Source organism: Rhinatrema bivittatum, chromosome 1 (assembly GCF_901001135.1).
Source record: "Rhinatrema bivittatum chromosome 1, aRhiBiv1.1, whole genome shotgun sequence".
NCBI classification, from domain to species: Eukaryota; Metazoa; Chordata; class Amphibia; order Gymnophiona; family Rhinatrematidae; genus Rhinatrema; species Rhinatrema bivittatum.
The window spans coordinates 348,835,835-348,858,677 of NC_042615.1; the positions used below are offsets into that span (position 1 = coordinate 348,835,835).

At 43.2% G+C, this 22,843-nt stretch overlaps 1 protein-coding gene across 7 annotated transcripts in view; it reads left to right on the forward strand.

Annotated features, from left to right (window-relative positions):
* The window catches only part of HELQ (helicase, POLQ like), a 187,628-nt gene that overhangs the window by 111,376 nt on the left and 53,409 nt on the right, over positions 1–22,843 (forward strand). For 6 of the 7 annotated variants that reach the window (XR_003856394.1, XM_029599498.1, XM_029599489.1 and 3 more), the window contains 3 exons: positions 7,862–8,084; positions 10,181–10,338; positions 22,279–22,377. Coding sequence is in view for 6 of the 7 variants with exons in the window: in XM_029599498.1 (XP_029455358.1) it covers positions 7,862–8,084; positions 10,181–10,338; positions 22,279–22,377 (480 nt within the window). In the remaining variant the exon portion in view is untranslated. The remainder of the gene's footprint in view (positions 1–7,861; positions 8,085–10,180; positions 10,339–22,278; positions 22,378–22,843) is intronic. The other variant, XM_029599522.1, reaches the window with a different exon arrangement.

Sequence of the window (22,843 nt, forward strand, 5' to 3'; positions counted from 1 at the left end):
GGCGACTGTTTCTGGCCCCCACCCGTTGCCATCGGGGGGTTGGTGTTTAGATGACATCCTGCCAGGCCCCGCCACTTGGGATCCAGATGGGGAGAAGCCTCTATCTTTTAGTTGGGAGGCTGCCTCCACTGCTGTAAGAATACGAGAGGACTTGCCCTCCCAAGTATACTGAAGGCCAAACGGGTGCAGCCATCTGTATTTAACATTTTCCTTTCTGAGGAAGGCAGTGGCTTCTCTCAACTCCTGCCGATTCGATAGAGTGGCCTGAGATAAATCCGCATAAACCGATATTTCTTGCTCCTCCCAGGCCCATCGGATTTGTTTCCTGGCTATATTAGCTATCTTTTCTTTCATGGCGTATTCGTGGTAGCAAACAATGACATCGCATGCCTGATTGGTGCCCGGTGCGCGAAGCACTCTATGAGCACGGTCCAATTTAATACTGTCTAGGCTGGCATCCTTAAATTCCGTCGTGGAATGCAGCAAAAATAAGCTGAAGCGCTGGATGAGGGCAGTACAGTCAGCATTTTCAGGGGTTTCCAGAAATCCCCTGAATCTAAGGTTTCCCCTGCGAGCCCGATTTTCGAGGTCAGCTAACTTGGATTTCATGGCCGCATTTTCTTCCTGTAGGTCCGCTAGCTGTTCAGTATGATTTTTAGAGGATTCTTCCTGATAGTCAAGGCGTGTATCGATATCATCGACCCGTCTGCCCACTGAGGAGAGCTCTTCTTGAAAATCATTAATGATCGTCGCGATTTCCTTTTTATATGATTTCAAGTCCGTTCTAATCTCCCCAAACCACTCCCGAAATTCCCTCCTAGTCGGGACTTCATCAGCGTTCAGGGGAGCTGAATCTTCATCCAGTGCGCCGGTCAGCGCTACCGCGTCGGCGCCATCTTGTTCCCCCGCCTCGTGGGCCGTACCGGGCACTTCGCCTTTGCGGTATGAAAAAGACTGGAGATTGATCCCTTTCTTTTTAGAAGTCATCCTGACCTGATTAGTGTCCTCTTGCAGCTAAAGATCCGCTTTTCAGCTCGCAGGTATGCCCAAAAATGCGCAATTAAGAGCGGCTTGCCGAGGAGCTCCCTTTTCAGGCAGCCATATAGCTCGCTGACGTCACTTCCTCCCGCAATTAAGAGCGGCTTGCCGAGGAGCTCCCTTTTCAGGCAGCCATATAGCTCGCTGACGTCACTTCCTCTATTTGAGGAGTCTTACATTTCTGGGCTATTTTCTCTGTAGAGAATTCTCTTGCTGACCTCCCTTCTATCCCCTTCTGCCCAGCATTCTGCCGAGTTGAAAAAAAAAAAGAAAAAGCTGCAAGGAAGCCTTTCTACGGTAGGGAGCCTTCTGGCAGAGCAGCTATTACCTGTTTCAGACTCCTTTCTGAGTAAATGCCTGCAGGACGGAGGGGTGGGGTCAGTGGATGTCTTTCCTGGTTAGAACTGTTTTTCTCTTAAACAATGGTTAGGCTGGAGTACAGCCACAGATGTGGAGCATGCTTCTGCAAGGAAGTTGCTTCTGTTCCAGGACTTCTTTGTGCGGCGTGTGGGTGCGTGGGTTAAATACCGAGGGAGTCTTCTAAATTCCTCGGTAGCAAGATTGCTGCTCTGATGGCAGTGGCGGGGAAGGCCTCTTTTGGTGTGCCATGGGCAGAGCTCAGTTCAGGGGAGGCCTCAAGTCCCATGGTTTGTCCTTTTGGGATTTTCTTTTGCGGGGGCCTTCAGGTTTTCTATAGTTTCAGGCCAATTTGGCAGCTTTATTTACCGCTTCCTTGGTGTTGGCCCCATCTGCTAATCCCTCAAATAAGGAGTTCTTCAGTCAGTCTCTGGGGTTTGGGCACTTCCCGGGTTTTTTCATTTTCTGCACAGGGCCTTTCATACACTGCAGCAGCTTGGTGTAGGGGGGGGGGGGGGGAATGCAGTTCTATTCCTTGATATGCAGTAGGTTGCTTCTGGAAGATCCAATGTCCAGTTAGTGCCCCAGAGGGCCTGGGCAGTCAATACCCTCTGACAAGGTGGAAATTCAGGAAGAGCCCAAGGAGCCTTTGGACTCTGCCAGCTGGACTTCTCTGAAGGAAGTTGATGTTCCTTCAGATAGGGAGGATGACTCTATTATTTGGCTTTTTCATTGAAATTCCATCATCAAAGGGATCCGCAAATTCATTAATGCCTTCTCTTTATATTTAGAGGTAGAAGTGATGGTCCTAGTAGAATGTGAGTTCTGAGAGTGGCCTCAAGGGTGTGAGGAACCTTTTTAAGCATTATCCTTTTTCACTTGACACAGTACAATGTTTGTTCAATTCCTCCGGTGAATGCTGTGGTTACTGCATTTACCAGTTATACAGCTATTCCTGGTGAGTATAGTTCTTTTCTTTTTTTTTTTAAGGACCCTGAGGTCAGAAAGATTGAACTCCCCTTGAAACATTTATTTACTTTTCGGCTCTTGCAGTACAAATCTCTATTTGTAATGGCATCATGAAATAGGAACTATTGTGGTGGATTTCATAACTCCCAGAAGGGGAGGAAGCTGTTAGGATGGCTTCTCTTTGATATGCTCCAAGGTTGTTCTCACTCAGTGGCTTCAGTCATGGTCGTCAGAAGACTCCTTTAGCTCTGCAACTGGTTAAAGGACTCTTGGTCTAAGTCTCATTTAAGGAAGCTTCCATTCAAAGGGAAACTTCTAATCGATCTGGAACAGCTAGCCAAGAATCTTGCAGAACCAAAGCTGCACAGGCTCCCTGAAGATAAGACCCATTCCACCGCTCTGATAGAAGTTGTCTGTTTTGAGAAGCCAGAGATTATGGGTCTGGCAAAATAGCATTTTCTTACTGTTTTCAGGGCTTGTAGGGGTGAAAGCTAGTCCTTTTGTGGATTCTGAAAACCTAGATCTGACAACTCTTCCTCCCTGAAAATTAGTCTGACTTCTCAGTGAAGTGGGGCCGGTTCACTCGCTGTTGTTTGTGGTAAGCAGTTGATTATAACTTTTTTTTTTTTTTTTTTTTTACTATGAACGCACATAACCTCGTTTTAATGTGTTTTAGAGGTAATCTGCCTCAGTTAGGTCTTAGAATTGGCCACTCCTTTCCTTATGCTTTTGGTGTCTCCCTGTACACAGTTACCAAATGAAGAGCAGTCCTCATCAGCAGGCTAATGCGGCTTCAGCAATTGCAAACAGTGGTTCCAGTTCCTCTAATCGAACAGGATCATGGATGGTATTTATATTTCCCTAAAAGATAGAACTTTCTGACCCATTCTCGATTTGAAGGGAGTGAACAACAAACTCTACGTCTCATTTGAGAATGGAAACTCTTCGCTCACTGTTAATGGCTGTTCAGCAGGGCAAATTCCTGGATTTTCTGGATCTGTCAGTGGCTTATTTTCATATTCCAGTAGAGAGGAAGAGCACAGATATCTCCATTTTTGCATGCTTTAAGTTTGGAGTGCTTCCTTGGGGTTGGGGCTCATCCGGAAGTGTCTCACTTCTTCAAGGTGTGAAGAAGTTACACCCTTCCTTTTGATCTTTGTTTCTTTAGTGAGGCCTTCAATTAGTTTTCGGGCATTGGTTTTACCTCTCTGAGTCTCTCAAACAGGTTTTGATTAAGGACCTTGCCTTGAAAGCTGTTTGTTCTAGTGGCTATGTGTTCAGCTCGCCGTATTTTGGAAATACAGGTCTTGTCTTGCAGGGATCTTTTTTCTGATTATAGCACCTAACTGTATCCTTTGGCCTGTGCCATCTTTCTTGCCAAAGGTGATGTCTCTATTTCTCTTGAATCAGTCTTCCTCTGTTAGCATTTTTGATGGAGGTATGCCGGGGCAATAATAGATCTTTGGGATTACTGGGTATTCATTGGGAATACCCCAATGAACTCCAGATATTTGTCAGTATCTGGAGTTCACTAATTCTTTGTATAACAGACAGCCTGTTTGTGCTATTTTGGAAGGCCTTTTAAAGATGAGGTTTTTAAAGTTATCTTAGCAAGATGGATCAGAGACAATTTCTTCAGCTTTTCTTACTCAAGGGTTGGTGGGTCACTGACATTCTTGTTCATTTTTACAAAAACTCAGTTTTTGGTGGAAGCAGTTGTTGTGCTGTTCAGTATTTGTAAGGGGACTTCTTGGTCATCCTTGCATTCATATGCAAGGCATTACAGATTGAATGTGCTTGCTAAGAAGGACTCTGCTTATGGAGCTGGGATTCTCAGAGCTGTCTTTACTTCCTTCTTCCCAGGTTAGTGGAGCTTTGGTACTTCGTGCCTGTATGGAGTCGCTAGACTTCTGTGGAAGGAGAAATTACCTGTTAATTTTCTTTCGATGAGTCCTGCTACACCAGTCCAAGACTCTCCCAAGAAGTTGGGCCTCTCGTGAAAATTTGTCTTATACGTGTACATATGAAGCAAAAAAGAGAGTTTTGTTAGTCTATGATTGTCTTCATCCCTTTTTGGGAAAGGTTGTTCCAAGTCTGAGCATTTTCTCAACAAATGTTTAGTTCTTTTTCTCTGATCAGTCTGTGATAGTTTTTCAATGCGTTGTCAAAGGATTATTAGTTTCTATCAGTGCTGCACCACGTCTACATAGTGGCGATGATGTCACAGAGGAAAACTATGCGCTCTGCCTCCATTTACTGGTAGGGGGGAAACTTTATGCACCTCTACAACTCACCTGTATAGACTCACTGGATGTGTAGCAGGACTCATGGAAAGAAAATTAACAGGCAAAATTTCTCCATCTTCCCTTGCTTCTTTCTGCCTGGGGTGCCAGAATTGTGGCTTCTGTTTGAAGAAGTTGTTCTGTTGTTGCCTGAATTGCTCTCCTCTTTAAGGAGACCTGCAAGATGAAGAGAAGAAACTGGGACTGCTAACTTTAGCGCATAACCTTGCCTAATAATCTTGAGGACCCATTGTTATGTGGATCCACTTCTCATTGAAGCAGTTTAGTCTTCCACCTACTGGAATACCCCTGACTGCTGCTTAACCATGGGAGTTCCCTTTTCAAGCCTGCCTTCTGCCAGGTTATGTCCTATTCAGCTGCATCACCCTCTGAGTGATGGTAAGGCCTCCCAGACTTGTAGTGCTTGGCATCTCTATAAATGCTTCACGGGAAGCTTCTTCTCAAAGCTTCTCTGAATCTACTTTCTAGAAGCTTCTGAGGCTTTGATTCCCTTCATTCCTTTACCAGTTTCTTTAGTTTCTCTCTAAAGAGCAGTCGCCTTTTGAATAGGAGTTTACTTAGTTGGATCTTGAATGCTAATTCTGCTGACCGGTTTCTAAGCCATAACAACTATCTAGCAGTTACATCATCACCAGTTGTTTGGTTGCCATTCTAATTAGGTTGTATAAAATATCTGCTAGGAAAGCTGCCTCTGACTCCAAGCAGGCTACTTCTCCACTATGGGTCTGAGAGCCATCATTTTCTGACTCCGGCTGGGACTGCTGAATCCATAGAATCATAGCCCTGGCCACATAACCACCACAAACCACTGCCTGTAACAATAAACTTGCTTATTCAAAGGATCTTTTTAGCAATGTTTCCACTTTTTTTAATCCAATGAGTCTTTTAGCACTGGCATTCCCTGAGTTGGGATGGTCATTTTGTGTGCGATTACTTCTATTGAGGCATTGGGCTTTCGAAACTGCCTGTCTTTCTTTTCGTTCTGTATTGGGTACAGCATATTCATGGACATTCTGGTCATGAGGGTTACATCTAGTATCTCCCATTCAACGGTAATTGTATCCTCGATTAGTGGCATGCAGAGGAAAGACTTTTGCAGTTTCTTAATTCCTGCCAAAATCTGGTCTCTCCTGGACTCTGATTCCTTTGCCTGGGTCTCTGTCAACTTTAGGGACTGCATCATCTTGTCAACAAGTGCTGCCAGTTCTGTCTTCCTGAACAGCCTTATTTGCCACCTCCTCTCCCCAGGATGAAATTAGCTCTCCTTCCTCTTCTTCTGAATATACTTGGTCATCATCCTCTATCTGCTCATTCTATCCACTAGGTGATGCCAGTGATCTTGTCAGCAAGGGCTCTCTTCCCTATGCCAAGCAGGGAGAGAATCCTGGTCCCCTGGGGTCTGAAAGTGAACACTCCCCCTTTTACCCTGAGTTCCCCAGGACTTCGTCTGTTAGCCCCTTTATCTCCTAATAGGCTTTATGCCTCAACTTTATATATTCTGGAGAAAATTCTTGTATAGCCTCTTTAGAGTGTGCTCTCCATTCCCCATTCTCTTGGGCCTCTCTCAAGTTCCATCCATTGACACCTGTGCCTGGTTTGAGGCTGATGCTGTTTGGGATCCCTCCTTTGCTGCCTGCCAGCGCACTGCCCCATTTCTCAGCCATGTCCCCCTTACCTTTCTCCAGGGGTATTTGGCCACTGTTCCCCATAACAGGTCAGACAAAAGATGCCCACCATGCTGTATTGTTAGCAAGCCCTGCAGCATCCACACTTTCTTCCCCTCTGGACCATCTCTGGCACTGTTTGGGGGGAGAGGGGGTGGAGGAGGAAGACAGTCACTGTAAAGCCTTGCAAGCTGTACCTCCCCTGTCTTGCTTCCACATTACTCCTGCCTCTCTCTTTCCCAACTTTATCAAGTTGGCTACTTAATGGCAGGAGCTGGAGGGGTTTTTGGGAAGCCAGCTCCATTCTCAGCTGTTTCGGCGGGTCTTGTCTCTTCTGGATCCAGAGTTCCTGCAGAAAAGGAAGATCAGTCAGCCTGACTCTTTCCTGGCTTTAACTTGTTGAACCAGAAGACTATACTGGATCTCTTTTTTTTTTTTTTTTTTGTTAGCAGCACCCATCCATCACATTTGCTGGAGGCAGAGAATTACTACAGGCTTTCTTGGCAGCACCAGACTATATAGAGGAAATCAGCAGTTCAAAGTTTGGGCTTCTGCCTCCATCTACTGTTAAGAGGAACATTTCCCATGTGGCTGGGCTGGATAACAAGGAAGACCGAGTTGGTCTGAGCAGCAGCAGCACCTAAGAATCTTATTAGAAAGCAGTTTAATTTGGGGAAAAAAGTGCACTGAGAGAAATTCTCCTAGAGCCTGCTTTTCCACTGTATGCGCTGCCACTAGCAGAAGTACAGGTGTGGGTGTGTCAGTCAATAACAGTGATCTTCTAGCAAAAGGATCTTTTAAAATACAGTTTATCATAGAGTAGGTGGTATGAAAATTTACTGTAATGTATTAAAAAATGGAAAAAGACTGGTCTCGTAGATTGGTTATATAGGGGGCCACAGGTGATTTGAGGGTTCCAGTCTCCTTGTCTGGGGACAGTTGGGAGCAGGGACTTCATAGAGATGATATGTTAAGGCAACTGCTACTACGGAAGTAATTTTTGCTGACAGAAGGGCCACACAGAAGTCTGAATCTCAACCAGCCCTCAGCCAGTGAAGGAACCTGAAGTTGTCTAAGCCAGGGGTGAGTAACGTCAGTCCACAAGGGCCCCAAACTGTTCGGGTTTTCAGTATAGTCCTAAAGAATATGAATGAGAGAGATTTGCATGAATTCTTCCTCAGTTATATGCAAATCTTTCATGCATATTCAATAGAAATATCCTAAAAACCTGGACAGGAACTGCTCATTCCTTCTCTAAGCAAGCCATCTGAAGAGGAATATGAACAAGCTATGAAAAGGGAGGAAAACTAAATGTTTTCCTTCATGTGTTGGAGGGGATATTACATAAAGTGCTGCAAATTTACACAAATTATCTTTGGTCTCTTGGGTTCTGTACGCATGTAGTAGTTTCTTAATGAGTGCCTTAACCTGTATTTTCTAGGAATTCTGTCATGCACTTTTGAAAGGTTCTTTCCACTTAAAATCAGCTTGTTTGTAGACAGTGTTGTACATGTTTGCTAAATGTTACAGATCTCACAGACACCAGAAGAAATCTACCATTTCATGTGTGGCACGCTGTTTAGTGTTCAACAAAAACACCTATGCAAGGAAAAAAGTATTTGGGATATTACAAGGGAATCGCTGGAATATCTGATGGAAAAAAAGCTTATAAGTGGAAAACTGGCCAGTGAAAGAGAGCAGGAATACCAAGGAACGCTACGAGTCTCAAAGTTAGGTCAGGCCATATTCAAAGGTAATTGTTCAACCTTTGATATCTTATTTTTCTTAGGGAATTGACCTCATTTCACTTTGCAGGTTCATTTCATTTCATTTTTCCATTTATTAAAATTTATTAATCGCTTAATGCAAAATAGGTCTAAGCAATTTACAATAAAACGTACATAAAACAATTTGATTACATCATATACAAAATAATAAAACAGTAAATAATTCTTCAAAAAACAACTTCAAAATAGCATCACAAAAACAAACAAACAAAAAATCCCAGGAGGTAGTCTGTATTAAACCGAAATTATCAGGAACATAACTTAACCATCATCAATTATTCAGAGCCCACCATAGGCCCGCCACAGATGGAGATAAAGAAAAGAAAGCACAAAGTTGATTTCACTCTTCTTTCAGGAGTCTGTTTTTGCCTTTGGCTCTTCAGTATTTTATATCCCCAGCAGAGGGTGCAGACACATGGCCTGATGCTGCAGCAATGAGTAGGTTGCTTCTGGGAAAGATTTAGGCCCAGGTTTCTTGTGAAGCATAGGCTGAGTCTTGGAGGCCATCTGGGTGAACGTCCTTCCCTTTTGGGAACCGACTTACAGGCCAATACAGTACAGTGCGCTCCAGTGGAGCGCACTGTTAACCGGCATTTGAACGCGCATTTTCGACACGCTAGCTTTACCCCTTATTCAGTAAGGGGTAATAGCGCGTCGAAAACGCGCGTCCAACCCCCCTGAAACTAATAGCGCCCACAACATGCAAATGCATGTTGATGGCCCTATTAGTCATTCCCGCACGATACAGTAAGTAAAATGTGCAGCCAAGCCGCACATTTTACTTTAAGAAATTAGCGCCTACCCAAAGGTAGGCGTTAATTTCTGCTGGTGCTGGGGAAGTGCACAGAAAAGCAGTTTTTGCTTTTCTGTGCACCCTCCTACTTAATATCATGACGATATTAAGTCAGAGGCCCCAAAAGTTAAAAAAAAAAAAAGTTACAAATATTAAAAAAAAAAAAAAAAAAAATTTAAAATGGGCCCGCAGCTCGCAGGTTGAAAACCGGACGCTCAATTTTGCCGGCGTCCGGTTTCCGAACCCGTGGCTGACAGTGGGTTTGAGAACTGACGCAGGCAAAATTGAGCGTCGGCTGTCAAACTTGCTGACAGCCACCTCTTCCGTCAAAAAAGAGGCGCTAGGGACGCGCTAGTGTCCCTAGTGCCTCTTTTTACCGCGGGCCCTAATTTAAATTAAGTTACTGAATCGCGCACACAGGAGAGTGGCCTGTGCGCGCGCCGGCTCTCCCGCGTGGTTTACTGTATCAGCCCGTTAGTCAGGGTCGGTGTTCCTGCACCAATGGGTTAAGCACCGGGTGATCCCAAGTGACTGTGTTCCCTGGTGGATTTGGCAGCAGGAGCTACTTGACAGCATACACTCCCTCTATTCTTTGAGAGCAGCAGGGAGGCAATAACATTTAATTTATAAAAGGCTTTTCCTTAGACTGCCTTCCCAATCTTCTATGATGCTGTGCTGGATTTGGATACGGTCAGGCAGTCTGAGGTAATCACTCTCCCTACCTCTACTTGCTTCTGGTATAACTGTAAAAAGAGGAAAACACAGTGTTGCAGGAAAGTCATAGTGACTCAGAGTGTCAGTCAGTGCAGTCTGTCTGGCTTGAAAGAAGGCAAGCACCTGACAGGCGGATGTAATCTGTAGAGGATCAGTATCCTGCTAAGAATAAAACTGGGTCGGTTCCCCTCCCATTTGCAACATTCGATTGAAGTCCATTGTTCCTACAGATTACATTCTGTTCCCCAACCACCTACCTGACAGCTAATTGGCTCAGCAAAATGGGTCCATGCTGGTGGTAGAAATACATACACTATAGATAAGTGCAAGTAGTATACAAGTAATGGATAAAAACATCGGTGCTCAAGCAGTGCATCTTACAGTACTAACTAGTATAACAGTAATTGGCATGCAGTGTTTCTCAGTCATTTGTGTGATACACTTTTTAAATTGGTTTTAATTTTAGTATTGCATAAAGTTTATTATAGGGACCCTCAGTAACAATGAAGCTGTGATGGAATACAAACACTGAAATTTTATACTAAATAATTTTAGGATCCATAGATTTGGCTTACTCCGACATTCTGTACAAAGATTTGAAGAAAGGATTAGAAGGACTGGTTCTTGATAATTTCCTGCATCTAATCTATTTGGTGACTCCATATGACATGGTTTCTCACTGTAACCCAGACTGGATGATTTATCTCAGACAGGTAAGATGGTCTATTTCTGTTTCTATAGCAAGTAGTCTTTTCTTCTGCATAATCTCTTTTGAATTATAAGCAGATTATCACTAAATGTAACACACAATCACTCTGGACACCGTGCATGAGGCCATCTATGACCACGGGCTTCGGATCTGTGACTGAAAAGACGAGGAACCCTTTGCAGCGTGAGAAATCTCTAGTAGGTCCAGAAACGGAAAGCCCCAGTGATCCACTACCAGCTGAAATGCATTTGACAATTCCCATTCACTTGGATCCAGACACTGTCTGCTGAGAGAGTCCGCTCTTACGTTGTCTTTTCCTGCAATGTGCGGGCCTGAGATCTCCTGAAGATGCACTTCCACCCATTCCATAAATTGGGCTATTTCCTGTGACATTTGCTGGCTCTTTGTTCCACCCTGCCGATTGATGCAAGGCACTGTTGTTGCATAATCCAACATTATTCGGACTGCTCGATCCTGCAAATTGGTTGCCGGACCGCATGGGCTTCCAGCCTATTGATACTCCAGAGTCTCTTCTGGACTCCAGCGCCCTTGCAAGCCCCCCCCCCCTTTTTTTTTTTTTTCAGATGATCCGCCTGTAACCACCTTCAGGTGAGTGCAGACCTCCATCAGCAGGTGAAGCCGAATCGAATAGTCCTGAGACTGTGGGCTCCAATGAAACAGCATGGAACGTTGAAGAGGATGCGTATGCGCCCTCGCCCATGGCACCACTTCGAAGTTCGCCGCCATCAATCCGAGTACCTGTAGATAGGACCACACTGTCAGGCGTATTGTGTTCATAACAGATGCACCTGCATCATCAACTTCTGAATACAAACCTCCGGCAGGAAAACCCTGCCCTGGTTCATGTTGAACTGTATACCGAGATACTCCAGCGACTGAGATGGCTGAAGACTGCTTAACCCACTAAAGCCATTAACTAAATTAAGATCCCGATGGAGGACCCAAGTACCTAAAAGGGGGTTGAAGATGTATACTCCTTAAAGGAAAAGAAAAAAATCTAGACGAAAAAAACGAAACCCCCCTGACCTGATTCTCTATAACAGAAGATAGCAGCCACTTTAAACTTTAGATATATTTGGGATTAAACCTGAATGGACCCCTCTCTGAAAGAAGGCCAAAGTGTTGTAAATATCTAGTCACAAAAACAAAATAGGTTTCACTGGTCAGATTGTCTCATTTATATTATAACCACACGTATAATCCCCCACATGCGGAACTGAATGCAGACCGCGAGAAAAAGAGGTTGATTTAGCCACGGAAGGAAGTTATGCTGATGGAACGGTGTAAAATTGGAGCCACTGCAGGATATGGAGTACAGTTTTTGAAGATTGGTTTCCCCTGAAGCAGGACCGGGTGGTCCGAAACACGATCGTGTCGGGACAGTTTTTTCAAGCAGTTCAGATGAGTATTGTTCCACAGACTTGCTTGTGATAATTTCTAACATGATCTGCAATAGTATATCCAGTTTGTGATGAACATGGGACTGTTTCTAAAGTAGTACAGATGATTATTGCTCCATTGACTCTTTTGCGATAATTTCCAAATATGATCTACAATGATATACCCGTGTTGGGATAAATATTGGAGTTTGTCAACTTTAGTTCGTCAGCTTATATGAAGATTTTACGATAGAAATGAAAAATTAAAAAAAAATAACAATGTAATAAATTATTAAAATAGAATAAATTAAAGGGACCTATGACCATAATCATGAGTTTGATTGACAGACAAACTCGAGTGTGGGTCCTACAAACAATATATGTGGGGGATTACACGCGTGGTTATAATATAAATGAGAAAATCTGACCAGTGAAACCTATTTTGTTTTTGTGAGTGTGTTGCGCTTGTGAGGGTTTCTGGAATACATTGGATTTTGGGCGTTTGTTGTGGGAAATATCTAGTCACCACAGCAATACAGATTCAAGGCATTCTTATGGGCCTTCAACAGGGTAAATGTTACTGAAAGGAAAGCTCTCTTACTATGCAATCGCAACCTTTCAAGAATTAGGCCATAAGATAAATGGAGCCATATGTTGGATGCCAAGCTTGAGATCAATTGTGGGTGAATTGTGGCGACTATGCCTATATGTTCTGTTTGCTGATAGTTCTCTCCTAAATTTTAAATCCCCTGCCTTTCTACAGACCTTCTGACATCAACAAGTCACACCCAACAATGAGATTCATAACTGATTCCAGTTCTGTCTTACCATTTTTTTTCCTAAGCTATGAACAATCTTGTCTGTAATCTACAGTCCTATGCTGCAGTTATCAAGCTGTTATCAGTAGATATAAATTCACCTCTCTTTACTCATTTCTGCATCTGGTTTTCATCCATGTTTGATTGCTGAAGTTATTTTGTATTTTTATGCTGTATTTGTCCTTTTACCCATTTCATTTCCTTGTTTGCTGGTCTAGCTCTTTAAAGCATTTTTTCTCATTGTAAAAACTGTTACTTTCTGTAAGCATACTACTGGATTTTCACTCATTCCTTCTGTTCATTGGAATGCTTGGAGAAGTTGAAAGTACAGCTTATCCATTGGAAATGGTATAAACACTATAACATTTTCCACTTCATCCAGCTAGAGCAGTCCAGGTGGGTGGGTTATGCCCACCAACCAGCAGATGGACATGGAGATTAACAGTCTTGTTGTTGTCACCTTACCTAGGTTCTCGGCTAATGTCAGCCTGCCCATATTCTCAGTCTCCTGCAGATGGTAGGAGAGCGTACCCCGTGCTCTGAGATGAGACCTTGTTAGACTGTTTGAAAGGGATTGAATTAGAAGGGCAACTCCTGCATTGAAAGCTTTAAGACACCCCCCCCCCCCCAGTTGAGCAGGCCCTAAGACCATGGGGCCTTCAAGGGATTATTTTGGGCTCAACATGTTGTTTCTCTGTTACTCTGTTTCCTCCCTTCTCTGGACTTGTTAAAAAAAAGACAGGTTTCTTGAGATCCCTCTAATTTTTGTAAAAGAAAAGGTAATGTAATTAATTTTCCCGGTTGGGAGGAAATTTGTATAGGTTCCCAAAACTCAGCTCTGCATATAAGAAAAACCTCAGACAGGTGTAATCATGCTTCTCTCTTTATATCAGATAGCATCCATATCTGAGAGACAGGGCTACTGACCTAAACAAGAACAAGCCAGCCTGTGTTGCAGCAGAAATTATATTTTATAAGAGTACATTTCTTAGCGTTCAGATAGATTAATCTAGAACCAGTGGGTTATGCACCTCTACCAGCAGATGGAGCAAAGCAGACATCACAGTATATATATATATATATATACCCCTATAGTGACAGCCTTCTAGTATTCTCCTTCTCCAGCAGATGGTGGATGTGCATCTCCCTGCTGGGGGATTGCTTAAAAGAAAAAGCAGATTAAGAAGAAAGGAAGAAATTAAAGGAGACTATACTCACACCTTTCCTGAGGTGATACCAAAAGGTCCCTCCCTCGGTCAAGTTTCTCCTGGGGTGATATCCATTTGATCCCTCCCCCAATTGAATGCCTTGGGTCCCGTAGGTGATACCTGGCATGGACTTAACTGATGGGAGATCTAGCTGAAAGGCAAGCAGATGCAGGAAACAGAGCGGACAGTGATGGTATATGCACTTTCTCCTAGAACAAGCAGGATATTAGTCCTCCCACATGGGTGACATCAGATGGAGCCCTGCATGAAAAACTTGTCAAAGTTTCTAGAAATTTGACTGGCACACTGAGCATGTCCAGCATGCCACTATCCACCTGTCCACTCGGGGTCCCTCTTCGTTCTGTCTTCTTCCGCGAGGCTTTCGCATTGCAGCTGTTGAGCGCGTGGCTAATTTTGTGGAAAACTATTTCTTTCCATTTTCCTGGTTGCGCTGGGTCCCTCGGTCTCCTGGGGTTAGTGGCTAGGTGTCACAGTAATTTTTTACGTTGCTCACGGTTGATTACTGACAGGGCCATTCCCAGTATCCGCCAACCATTGACCATGCACCAGGTTCTTTTTCCCATGGTGTCATCTGGTTTTCGTCGATGCCCTCGGACCATGTCCATCACAGACCACCACTAGGTCCGTATTTTGCCTGGGGGCATCGCACAACGTCCGTGGATGCGCCTTCTGTGCCCAGATGACTCCGAAGGGCCGTTGTGCATGTTTTGGCGCCAAAAAAGAGCCCTCAACTTTGGCATCGGAGTCATCAACACCCTGGGAACATGAGTCTGTGACCCCTGCTCCTGAGTTGCCTTGTCCACTGCAGAGTTCTCTGGTGGAACTGGGCGTGGGGGATCATCCACTTTCTATTTCTTCTTGTTCCAGGTCTTGATCTTTTCTGTCGCCCTCAGCTCCGGGGAAAGATTGGATTGAGAAGGATCCTAGAAGGATCAAGAAAACATCACCATCTTCCCATGGCTCCAAGCTTGGGAAGGCATTGGCACCGTCCAAGTTGCCCCCGAAGCGGCCCTGGTCCGAGGAGGCTCCACCCTCCAACGAGACTGAAGGCCCAAGGCGATCACCACCAGTTTGGGCACCGATCCCCCTCATGGCTCCGAGGATTCGGTTCCACTTCCTCCTCCTCAAGCTGTCTTCTCATTGTCAGCATTCGAGGAGGAGTTGGAGCGCCATGTACGGTTGGCAGTCAGTTGAGCCCTAAAAGGCATCTAACCACCGGTTCCTTCAGGGCCACTGTCCCCGGCACTTTGAGTGAAGACGACGCCCCCTATGACTCTTGGGAGGGAGAGGCATTTCCATCCTCTTCAGAAGACTCGGAGGACATTCCCTCTGAGCTTTCGTCTCTGGAGGAAAGGCGTAAGTCTCCACCAGAAGACCTGCCATTTGCCGGTTTAGTGAGGGCTATGTCAGAATCGGTGCTCCTCCAGCTTTTGACCGAGCAGGACTCCAGGCACAAAATGCTGGAGATCCTACAATTTGTGGATGCCCCTAAGGTGGTAGCTGTACCAGTGCACAGCATTTTTAAGGATCTGTTCATCCAGTTATGGGGGCAACCTGTTTTAGTTCCCTCAGTGAACCGAAAAACCGATGCGGTTTACTTGGTGCAACCTACCATGGGCTTTGAGCGCCTCCATCTTCCACATCAGTCCGTAGTGGTAGAATCCGCTCTGAAGAAAGCTAAGAGGACATGGACTAATGCTTCAGCTCCTCCAGGTCGCGGGCACAGGACCCTGGATGCTCTAGAATGGACAGTCTTCCTTGAAACATCTGTGGAAGAACAAATTGAGTTTTTTGGAACTCTGTTGGTAACCTTTATATTTACTTCGGATAGGGACAATGTTTTAAGAATGTTCCTGCGCAACCGCGGAATGTTGTACTTAGGTCAGAAAGTTTGGATCTATCCGGATCTTACTAAAGAAACACAAAAGCACAGAAAAGATTTTCTGAATATGAGCCAGGAAGTAAGAAACTTAGGGGAGTCAAATGATTTTAAGATATCCGTGTAAATGTACTCTGAGATTAGGTGAAAATAAATATATTTTCTTTGACCCTAACCATTTAAGACAACTGTTGGACAGTCGTACAGTGACAAACTGAGGAACCTATCTCTAGTGTAATAGATAGAAACATGTGTCCTCTCTTTTTTTCTCTCTGGATTAATGTTTGAATATGTCCTGATTATATAATATTGGATCTCCCATATTTCTTTGTTTAAAATGCAAGGGGAATATGTTATTTCCTATAATTTTCCAAATTTTGTTTTTTACATATTCTTTACATAAGAGATGCAAGATGTATTGCCTCTAAGGAAAATATAATATGTTGTCACCTGGTTCATATATTCTTTACTTGTTATAATTAATGAAAATGATAAAAAAAAGAAAAAAACCCCACATCCTTCAAAAATTGGAAGAAGGATCCATCTGAAGAAAATAGGATAAAACAATAAGCATTGTCAAGTTAAGTATAAATCATTGATAAGACAAGCAAAAAGAGAATTTGAAATGAAGTTGGCCATAAAGGCAAAAACTCATAATAAAAGCAAGAATCCTGTGAGGGAGTCGGTTGGACCATTAGATGACCAAGGGGTTAAAGGGGCTCTTAGGGAAGATAAGGCCATTGCAGAAAGACTAAATGAATTCTTTGCTTCTGTGTTTACGAATGAGGATGTTGGGGAGATACCAGTTCCAGAGATTGTTTTCAAGGGTGATCAGTCAGGAAAACTGAACCAAATCATTGTGAACCTGGAAGATGTAGTAGGCCAGATTGACAACTAAAGAGTAGCAAATCACCTGGACCGGATGGTATGCATCCTAGGGTACTGAAGGAACTCAAAAAGGAAATTTCTGATCTATTAGTTAAAATTTGTAACCTATCATTAAAATCATCCATTGTACCTGAAGACTGGAGGGTGGCCAATATAACTCCAATATTTAAAAAGGGCTCCAGGAGTTATCCAGGTAACCATAGACTAGTAAGCCTGATTTCAGTGCCGGGAAAAATAGTGGAAACTATTCTAAAGATCAAAATCGTAGAGCATATAGAAAGACATAGTTTAATGTCTTGGGTAAATCCATGGTCAACATGGATTTACCCAAGGGAAGTCTTGCCTAACAAATCTGCTTCATTTTTTTGAAGGGGTTAATAAACATGTGGATAAGGGTGAACAGGTAGATGTAGTGTATTAGGCGATGTCCTTTTGTGGATTACAAACTGGTTAAAAGACAGGAAACAGAGAGTAGGATTAACTGGTCAATTTTCTCAGTGGAAAAGGGTAAACAGTGGAGTGCCTCAGGGAACTGTACTTGGGCCGGTGCTTTTCAATATCTATATATATATATTTCTAGATATATAGATATATACAAAAATGATCTGGAAAGGAATATGATGAATAAGGTTATCAAATTTGTGGACGATACAAAATTATTCAGAGTAGTTAAATCACAAGCAGACTGTGATACATTACAGGAGGACCTTGCAAGACTGGAAGATTGGGCATCCAAATGGCAGATGGAATTTAATGTGGACAAGTGCAAGGTGTTGCATATAGGGAAAAATAACCCTTGCTGTAGTTACACGATGTTTGGTTCCATATTAGGAGCTACCACCCAGGAAAAAGATCTAGGCATCATAGTAGATAATACTTTGAAATCATCAGCTCAGTGTGCTGCAGCAGTTCCTGATGTTTAGACATACATTTTGCCCACTGAGAAGAGTTTCTGTTCTTACTATTTTTGAGTAACTTCTGCACTTGCAAGCAGTGGTTCCAGTTCATTGTGAAGCGCAGGTGCATGGTTAGTACTCCATTCCTTTTTTGATCCTAAAGGAGGACAGTTACTTCAAACTCATCCTCAATTTGAAAGGGGTAAACAGACTTCACGTTTCTCGTTTCAGTATGGAAATTGGAACCATACTCCAGTCCATATTAGTGACTGAGGGAAAGTTTCTGTCATTAGAATCTTTGAGACTTACTTCCATATTCCCATCTGGAAAGATCCTTTTTTTTTTTCTTTTCATCCTAAAACAGCACTTTTTCAGTTCAGGGCACTCCTGTTTTGTTCTCTCCACAATCCTTTCCAAGGTAATGGTAGGGTGGCAACATTCTTACAAAAGGAATGGATTATGGTTGTCCATAACTCGGTGATTGTTTAACAAGACCAAATCCCACCAGAAAGGCTTTTATGGTGTTAAACAGAGTTGTACAAGTTTAGAAGGCTTGGGCTGGGTAATTAACTTTGCTAGGAGTAAGCAGATTCTTTCATTCTCCGGAATGCCTAGGATCAGTCTTTGATACCAAAACAGGCCACACCTATCGAAATTTTTTCTAAAGAACAAAATCACAGAGCATATAGATAGACATGGTTTAATGGGACACAGCCAGCATGGATTTATGTGAGGAAAGTCTTGCCTCACAAATCTGCCATTTTTTTAAAGGGGTTAAAAAGGTGAGCCAGTAGATGTAGTGTATTTGATTTATTCAGAAGGTGTTTGACAAAGTCCCCCATGAGAGGCTTCTAAGAAAATTAAAAGGGATAGAAGGCAATATGCTTTCATGGATTGCAAATTGGTTAAAATTTAGGAAGCAGAGTTAGGATTAAATGGTCAGTTTTCTCAGTGGAGCGAGGTAAACAGTGGAGTGCCTCAGAGATCTGTACTAGGACTGGTGCTTTTTAATATATTTATAAATGGTCTAGAAAGGGGAGCAATGAGTGACCTCAGATTTGCAGAGTAATTAAATCACAAGCGCATAGTGATAAATTGCAGGCAGATCTTGTGAGACTGGAAGATTGGGCATTCAGATGTCAGATGAAATTTAACATGGATAAGTGCAAGATGATGCATATAGGGAAAAGTAACCAATGCTGCTATTACATAATATTAGGTTCCATATTAGGAGTTACCAATCAGGAAAGAGATCTAGGCATCATAGTGGATAATACATTGAAATCTTTGGCTCAGTGCTCTGTGATGGTCAAAAAAGCAAACAATTTTAGGATTATTAGGAATGGTGAATAAAACAGAGAATGTCGTAATGCCTCTTTATTGCTCCATGGTGAGAATGCACCTTGAGTACAGTATTCAGTTCTGGTCACTGCATTTCAGAGATGTAAATGCACTGGAGAAGGTAAGGAGAAGGGTGACCAAAATGATAAAGGGGATGGAACGGCTAAAGAAGTTAGGGCTATTCAGCTTGGAGAAGAGACTGCTGAAGGGGGATATGATGGAGGTCTATAACAGGAAAGTGTGAATCGGTTATTTACTCTTTCAGGTAATGGAAGGACTAGGGAGCACACCATGAAGTTGGCAAGTAGCACAAATTAGAGAAAATTATTTTTCAATCAGCGCACAAGCTGTGGAATTCATTGCCAGAAGATGTGGTTAGGGCAGTTGGCTTAGCTGCGTTTAAACAAGTTCTTGGAGGAGAAGTCTATAAATTGCTGTTAGTCAATTTATTTAGAGAATAGCCACTGCTTATTACCGGCATTAGTAGCTTGGGATCTATTTAATGTTTGGCCACTGTTGGAAAGAAGATGTTTGCTTGATGGACCCTCGGACTGACTTTAGAATTTGCTCATCCAGTGGTTGAAGTTTTCAGGTTCTATCTGTGTGTTTCAAAGGAGGGATAAGCTACAGTTTGAGTCATATTGGACCACCAGCTTCTGTTGGATGTGGTGTCTCCAGTCTCAGAAAGGTAAATGCGCCTTTATGGATGGAAACTCTGTGCTCTGTGATCGCAATGGTTAATAAGGGGTGTTGGAGGCTTATCTTTACATCCTCATTCAAAGAGATCATAAGTTTCTCAGATTTGCAGTGCTTTGGGGCATCCTTTTGGGTTTCCAGCATCACCCCTCAAGTTTTCCAAGGTTGGGATAATAATTGCTGTGACCTTGCACAAAGAAGGTATGGTTCATCCTTGGATGACTGGCTTTTCTGAGTTAAATTGAGGGAAATTTGCCAACAGCCAGTTCACAAAGTGTTGGCGATGTTGCAGACCTTATGTTGGGTCATATATTTAGCTAAGACCAAGCTGCTTCCATTACAGAATTTGGAATACCAAGGTGTGCATTTTGAGACAAGTGTAGACCATGTATTCCTTACAGCAGACAGGATGCTGAAGCTGCTGGGTTAGATCTTTCACTTTTTGCACCTGAGGATTCCCAGTGTCCAGAAGTATCTTCAGGTTCTGGTTTCCAAGGTGTCTACAATAGACCTGGTTTCTTGGGTATTCACTCACCCGAGGCTATTATAAAGAAACCTTTTGTCATGGGAGTCCTCAGTCAGATGATTTCAAGGTCAGGTTACCCCTCTCTGGGGAAGCCAGATCGAGTCCTGGTAGCTCTCACAGGACATTTTGTCCAAAAGTATAACGTTAGGAACTCCAGATCAAAGTGATAACTGAGACGAGTTTGAAGGGCTGGGGAGCCATTTGTCAGGGGCAGACAATGCAGAGCCGGTGATCAGTCTCAGAAACCTCATGGTCCATCAGTCACTTAGAAATAAGGGCAATCAGAAGAGCTTGGATGCTCTTCTTTCTATTAGTCCAAAACAGAGCAATAAAGGCCTTGTCAGACAATGTGATGGCAGTGGACTATTTCAACAGACCGGAGTGGGGGGGAGGGGGCTCCAAGAGCCCAGCAGTTTCATTAGAACTTGGGATATTGTTCCATGGGCACAGTGGCATCTGAAGGGCTTGTCGGTGTCTCATGTGGCTGGGATGGAGGGTGTGCAAGTGGATTTTCTTAGCAGGCATACTCTAGAGCCTGGGGAACGAGTTAGTGCAAGGAGTGGATTTGATGGTGACCAGACTGAATGCAAAGGCTGCTTAGGTTTTCAGCTGAAGATGGGAGGCAAGAATGGAAGGAAAATGGTTCGCCTTTGTCTAGTGGCCTGGCTTTTGAGAAAGCTGAGACTTAAGGATTATTCAGAAGAAGTTATCACAATTTTGCTTCCAGCTAGGAAGCCCATGATTTCTATGGTGTGCAAGCAGGAATTATTCCATTTCAGGCCTCAGTTCTGCAGATACTTTTCCTTTCTGCAGATGGGATTGTAAGAAGGACTAGCCTGAGCTCTTTTAAAGTACAAGTGATGGTGTTGGCCTATTTATAGAGGGAAAGGGCATAAGGCTTCGCTGGCCTCTCACATGGATGAAGTGAGATTTCTCAAGGGAGTACAGCATTTATATCTTCAGATTCATCAGGTTGTTCTACCGTGGAATCTTATTTTGATTTTGATGGCATTGTGTAAGCCTTCTTTTGAGTCATTGAGAAGGGCATCTCTGAAGGACCTTACTCTGAAGAGGGTATTCTTGGGTAGCTATTGCCTCAGTGAGGCATTTTTTGGAGAGATAGGCCTTGTTGGGCAGGAATCCCTTTCTTCAGTATTCGGAGGGTAAGGTTTCCATTAAAATGGTACAGTTTGATTTACCGAAGGTGCTTCCTTCATTCCCTTTGAATCAAACTGTGGATCTGCCTGCTTTTAAAAAGGTGAAACCTTGTTCTGCTCCTACCAGGGGACATTATATTTTGGAAGTGCATAGGGCACTCCTAAGGTATTTGAAGGTCACAAGCTGTTCTTGTAAGTGGGTTCATCTGTATTATTCAATGGTTGATACAGTGGAAAAAAATATCTAACAGATGGATTAAGGAGGCAACAGCCTCTGCTTTCATTTGCAAGGGACTTCAAGTCCCTGTGGGCCTTAAAGTTCATTCCTCTAGGGCGCAAGACGCATCTTGGGTTGAATGTCAGTTGGAATCACCTCAGGAGATCTGCAGGATAGCCACTTGGTTCTCTTTGCACAGTTTTACCAAATATTATAGGCTGGATGTTAGAGCTCCAGAAGCAGCAGTGTTTGGTGAGTGGGTGTTTCAGGTTCCCACACAATGTAGGGAAGCTTTGGTACTGATTTAGGGAGATGATGAGGAAGGAAAAATTGCTTCTTCCCTTCTAATTTTCTTTCCTGGAGTCTCACAGATCAGTCCAGACAATTGGGATGTATCAAAGCTGAAGAGCAGTCAGAATCCCACCCAGACTTTTCTGAAGACCATTCTGTATAAATGTGCATCAGATAATTGATTTCCATTGTCATTCAAATTTTTCTTGTTGGAGAGGGTTTTCCAGTTGCAGTTGAGGTTACTAATAGTTCGAGCCTTTTCCCTGCTTGTACATAAAGGGGTTAATTGGTTGGTTCTTAGATTGGTTGCAGTGCATACTGAGTGATTACAGGTGGCACATTCTTATGTAACAATAGTACAATAAAGCTTTTCTTCAGTCTCCATCTGCTGGTAGGGGAGAAAAACCCAATTGTCTGGATTAATCTGTGGGACTCAAAATTAGGAGGTAAGAACCAATTTTTTTGCTCCCCAGCTTACTTAATATGGACTAATGGACTCTAGCACTGATGATCATTTGCATGTGAAAATTAAGCCTGTACTTTAACTTTTAAAAATCCATTGAGTGTGATAATCTAACTTCAGGGGTTTGCTGTTTGTCTTTTCAGTTGAACATGCTAAGTCCAACAGAACTAAAGCTAACAGCTACTGTGGGAGTCCCTGAAAGTTTAATTGCAAAGAAGGCATCAGGTCAGACTGTGAAAAAGGTAAGACTGAGATCAATGGGCTTTGCATTTAGTTTCGTATTTAGGCTTTTTGTTCTGATGTGGTTTTAAAAGGCAATTTTCTGAGCCATTTACCAAAGTAAATTGACCTGTCTGAATGTGCTGTCCTCTACTTTGCTAAATGTCTGTGCAGGCTTCTATAGCATGCACACTTAACTGGGTTAGAGGCCTTCCTGGTGGTACGTTTAGGTCAGGGGAGGAAAATAACTTGCATGCATAGGAAATTTTGGGCAGAACTTCATCATGAGGATTAAAAAGATGTATGAAAATCCAGAGGCTTGAATTAAAATTAATGAGGGATACTTTGGAAAATGTAAGGTATGACGAGGTGCCCTGCAAGATTGCCCCATCCCCTTTGCTATTTGCACTATTCCTAGAACTTTTTGTGTCAAAGATCCATAGCAGCATGAAGATTTCTGGGGGTGGAAATGGGATCAACAGCCTTTGA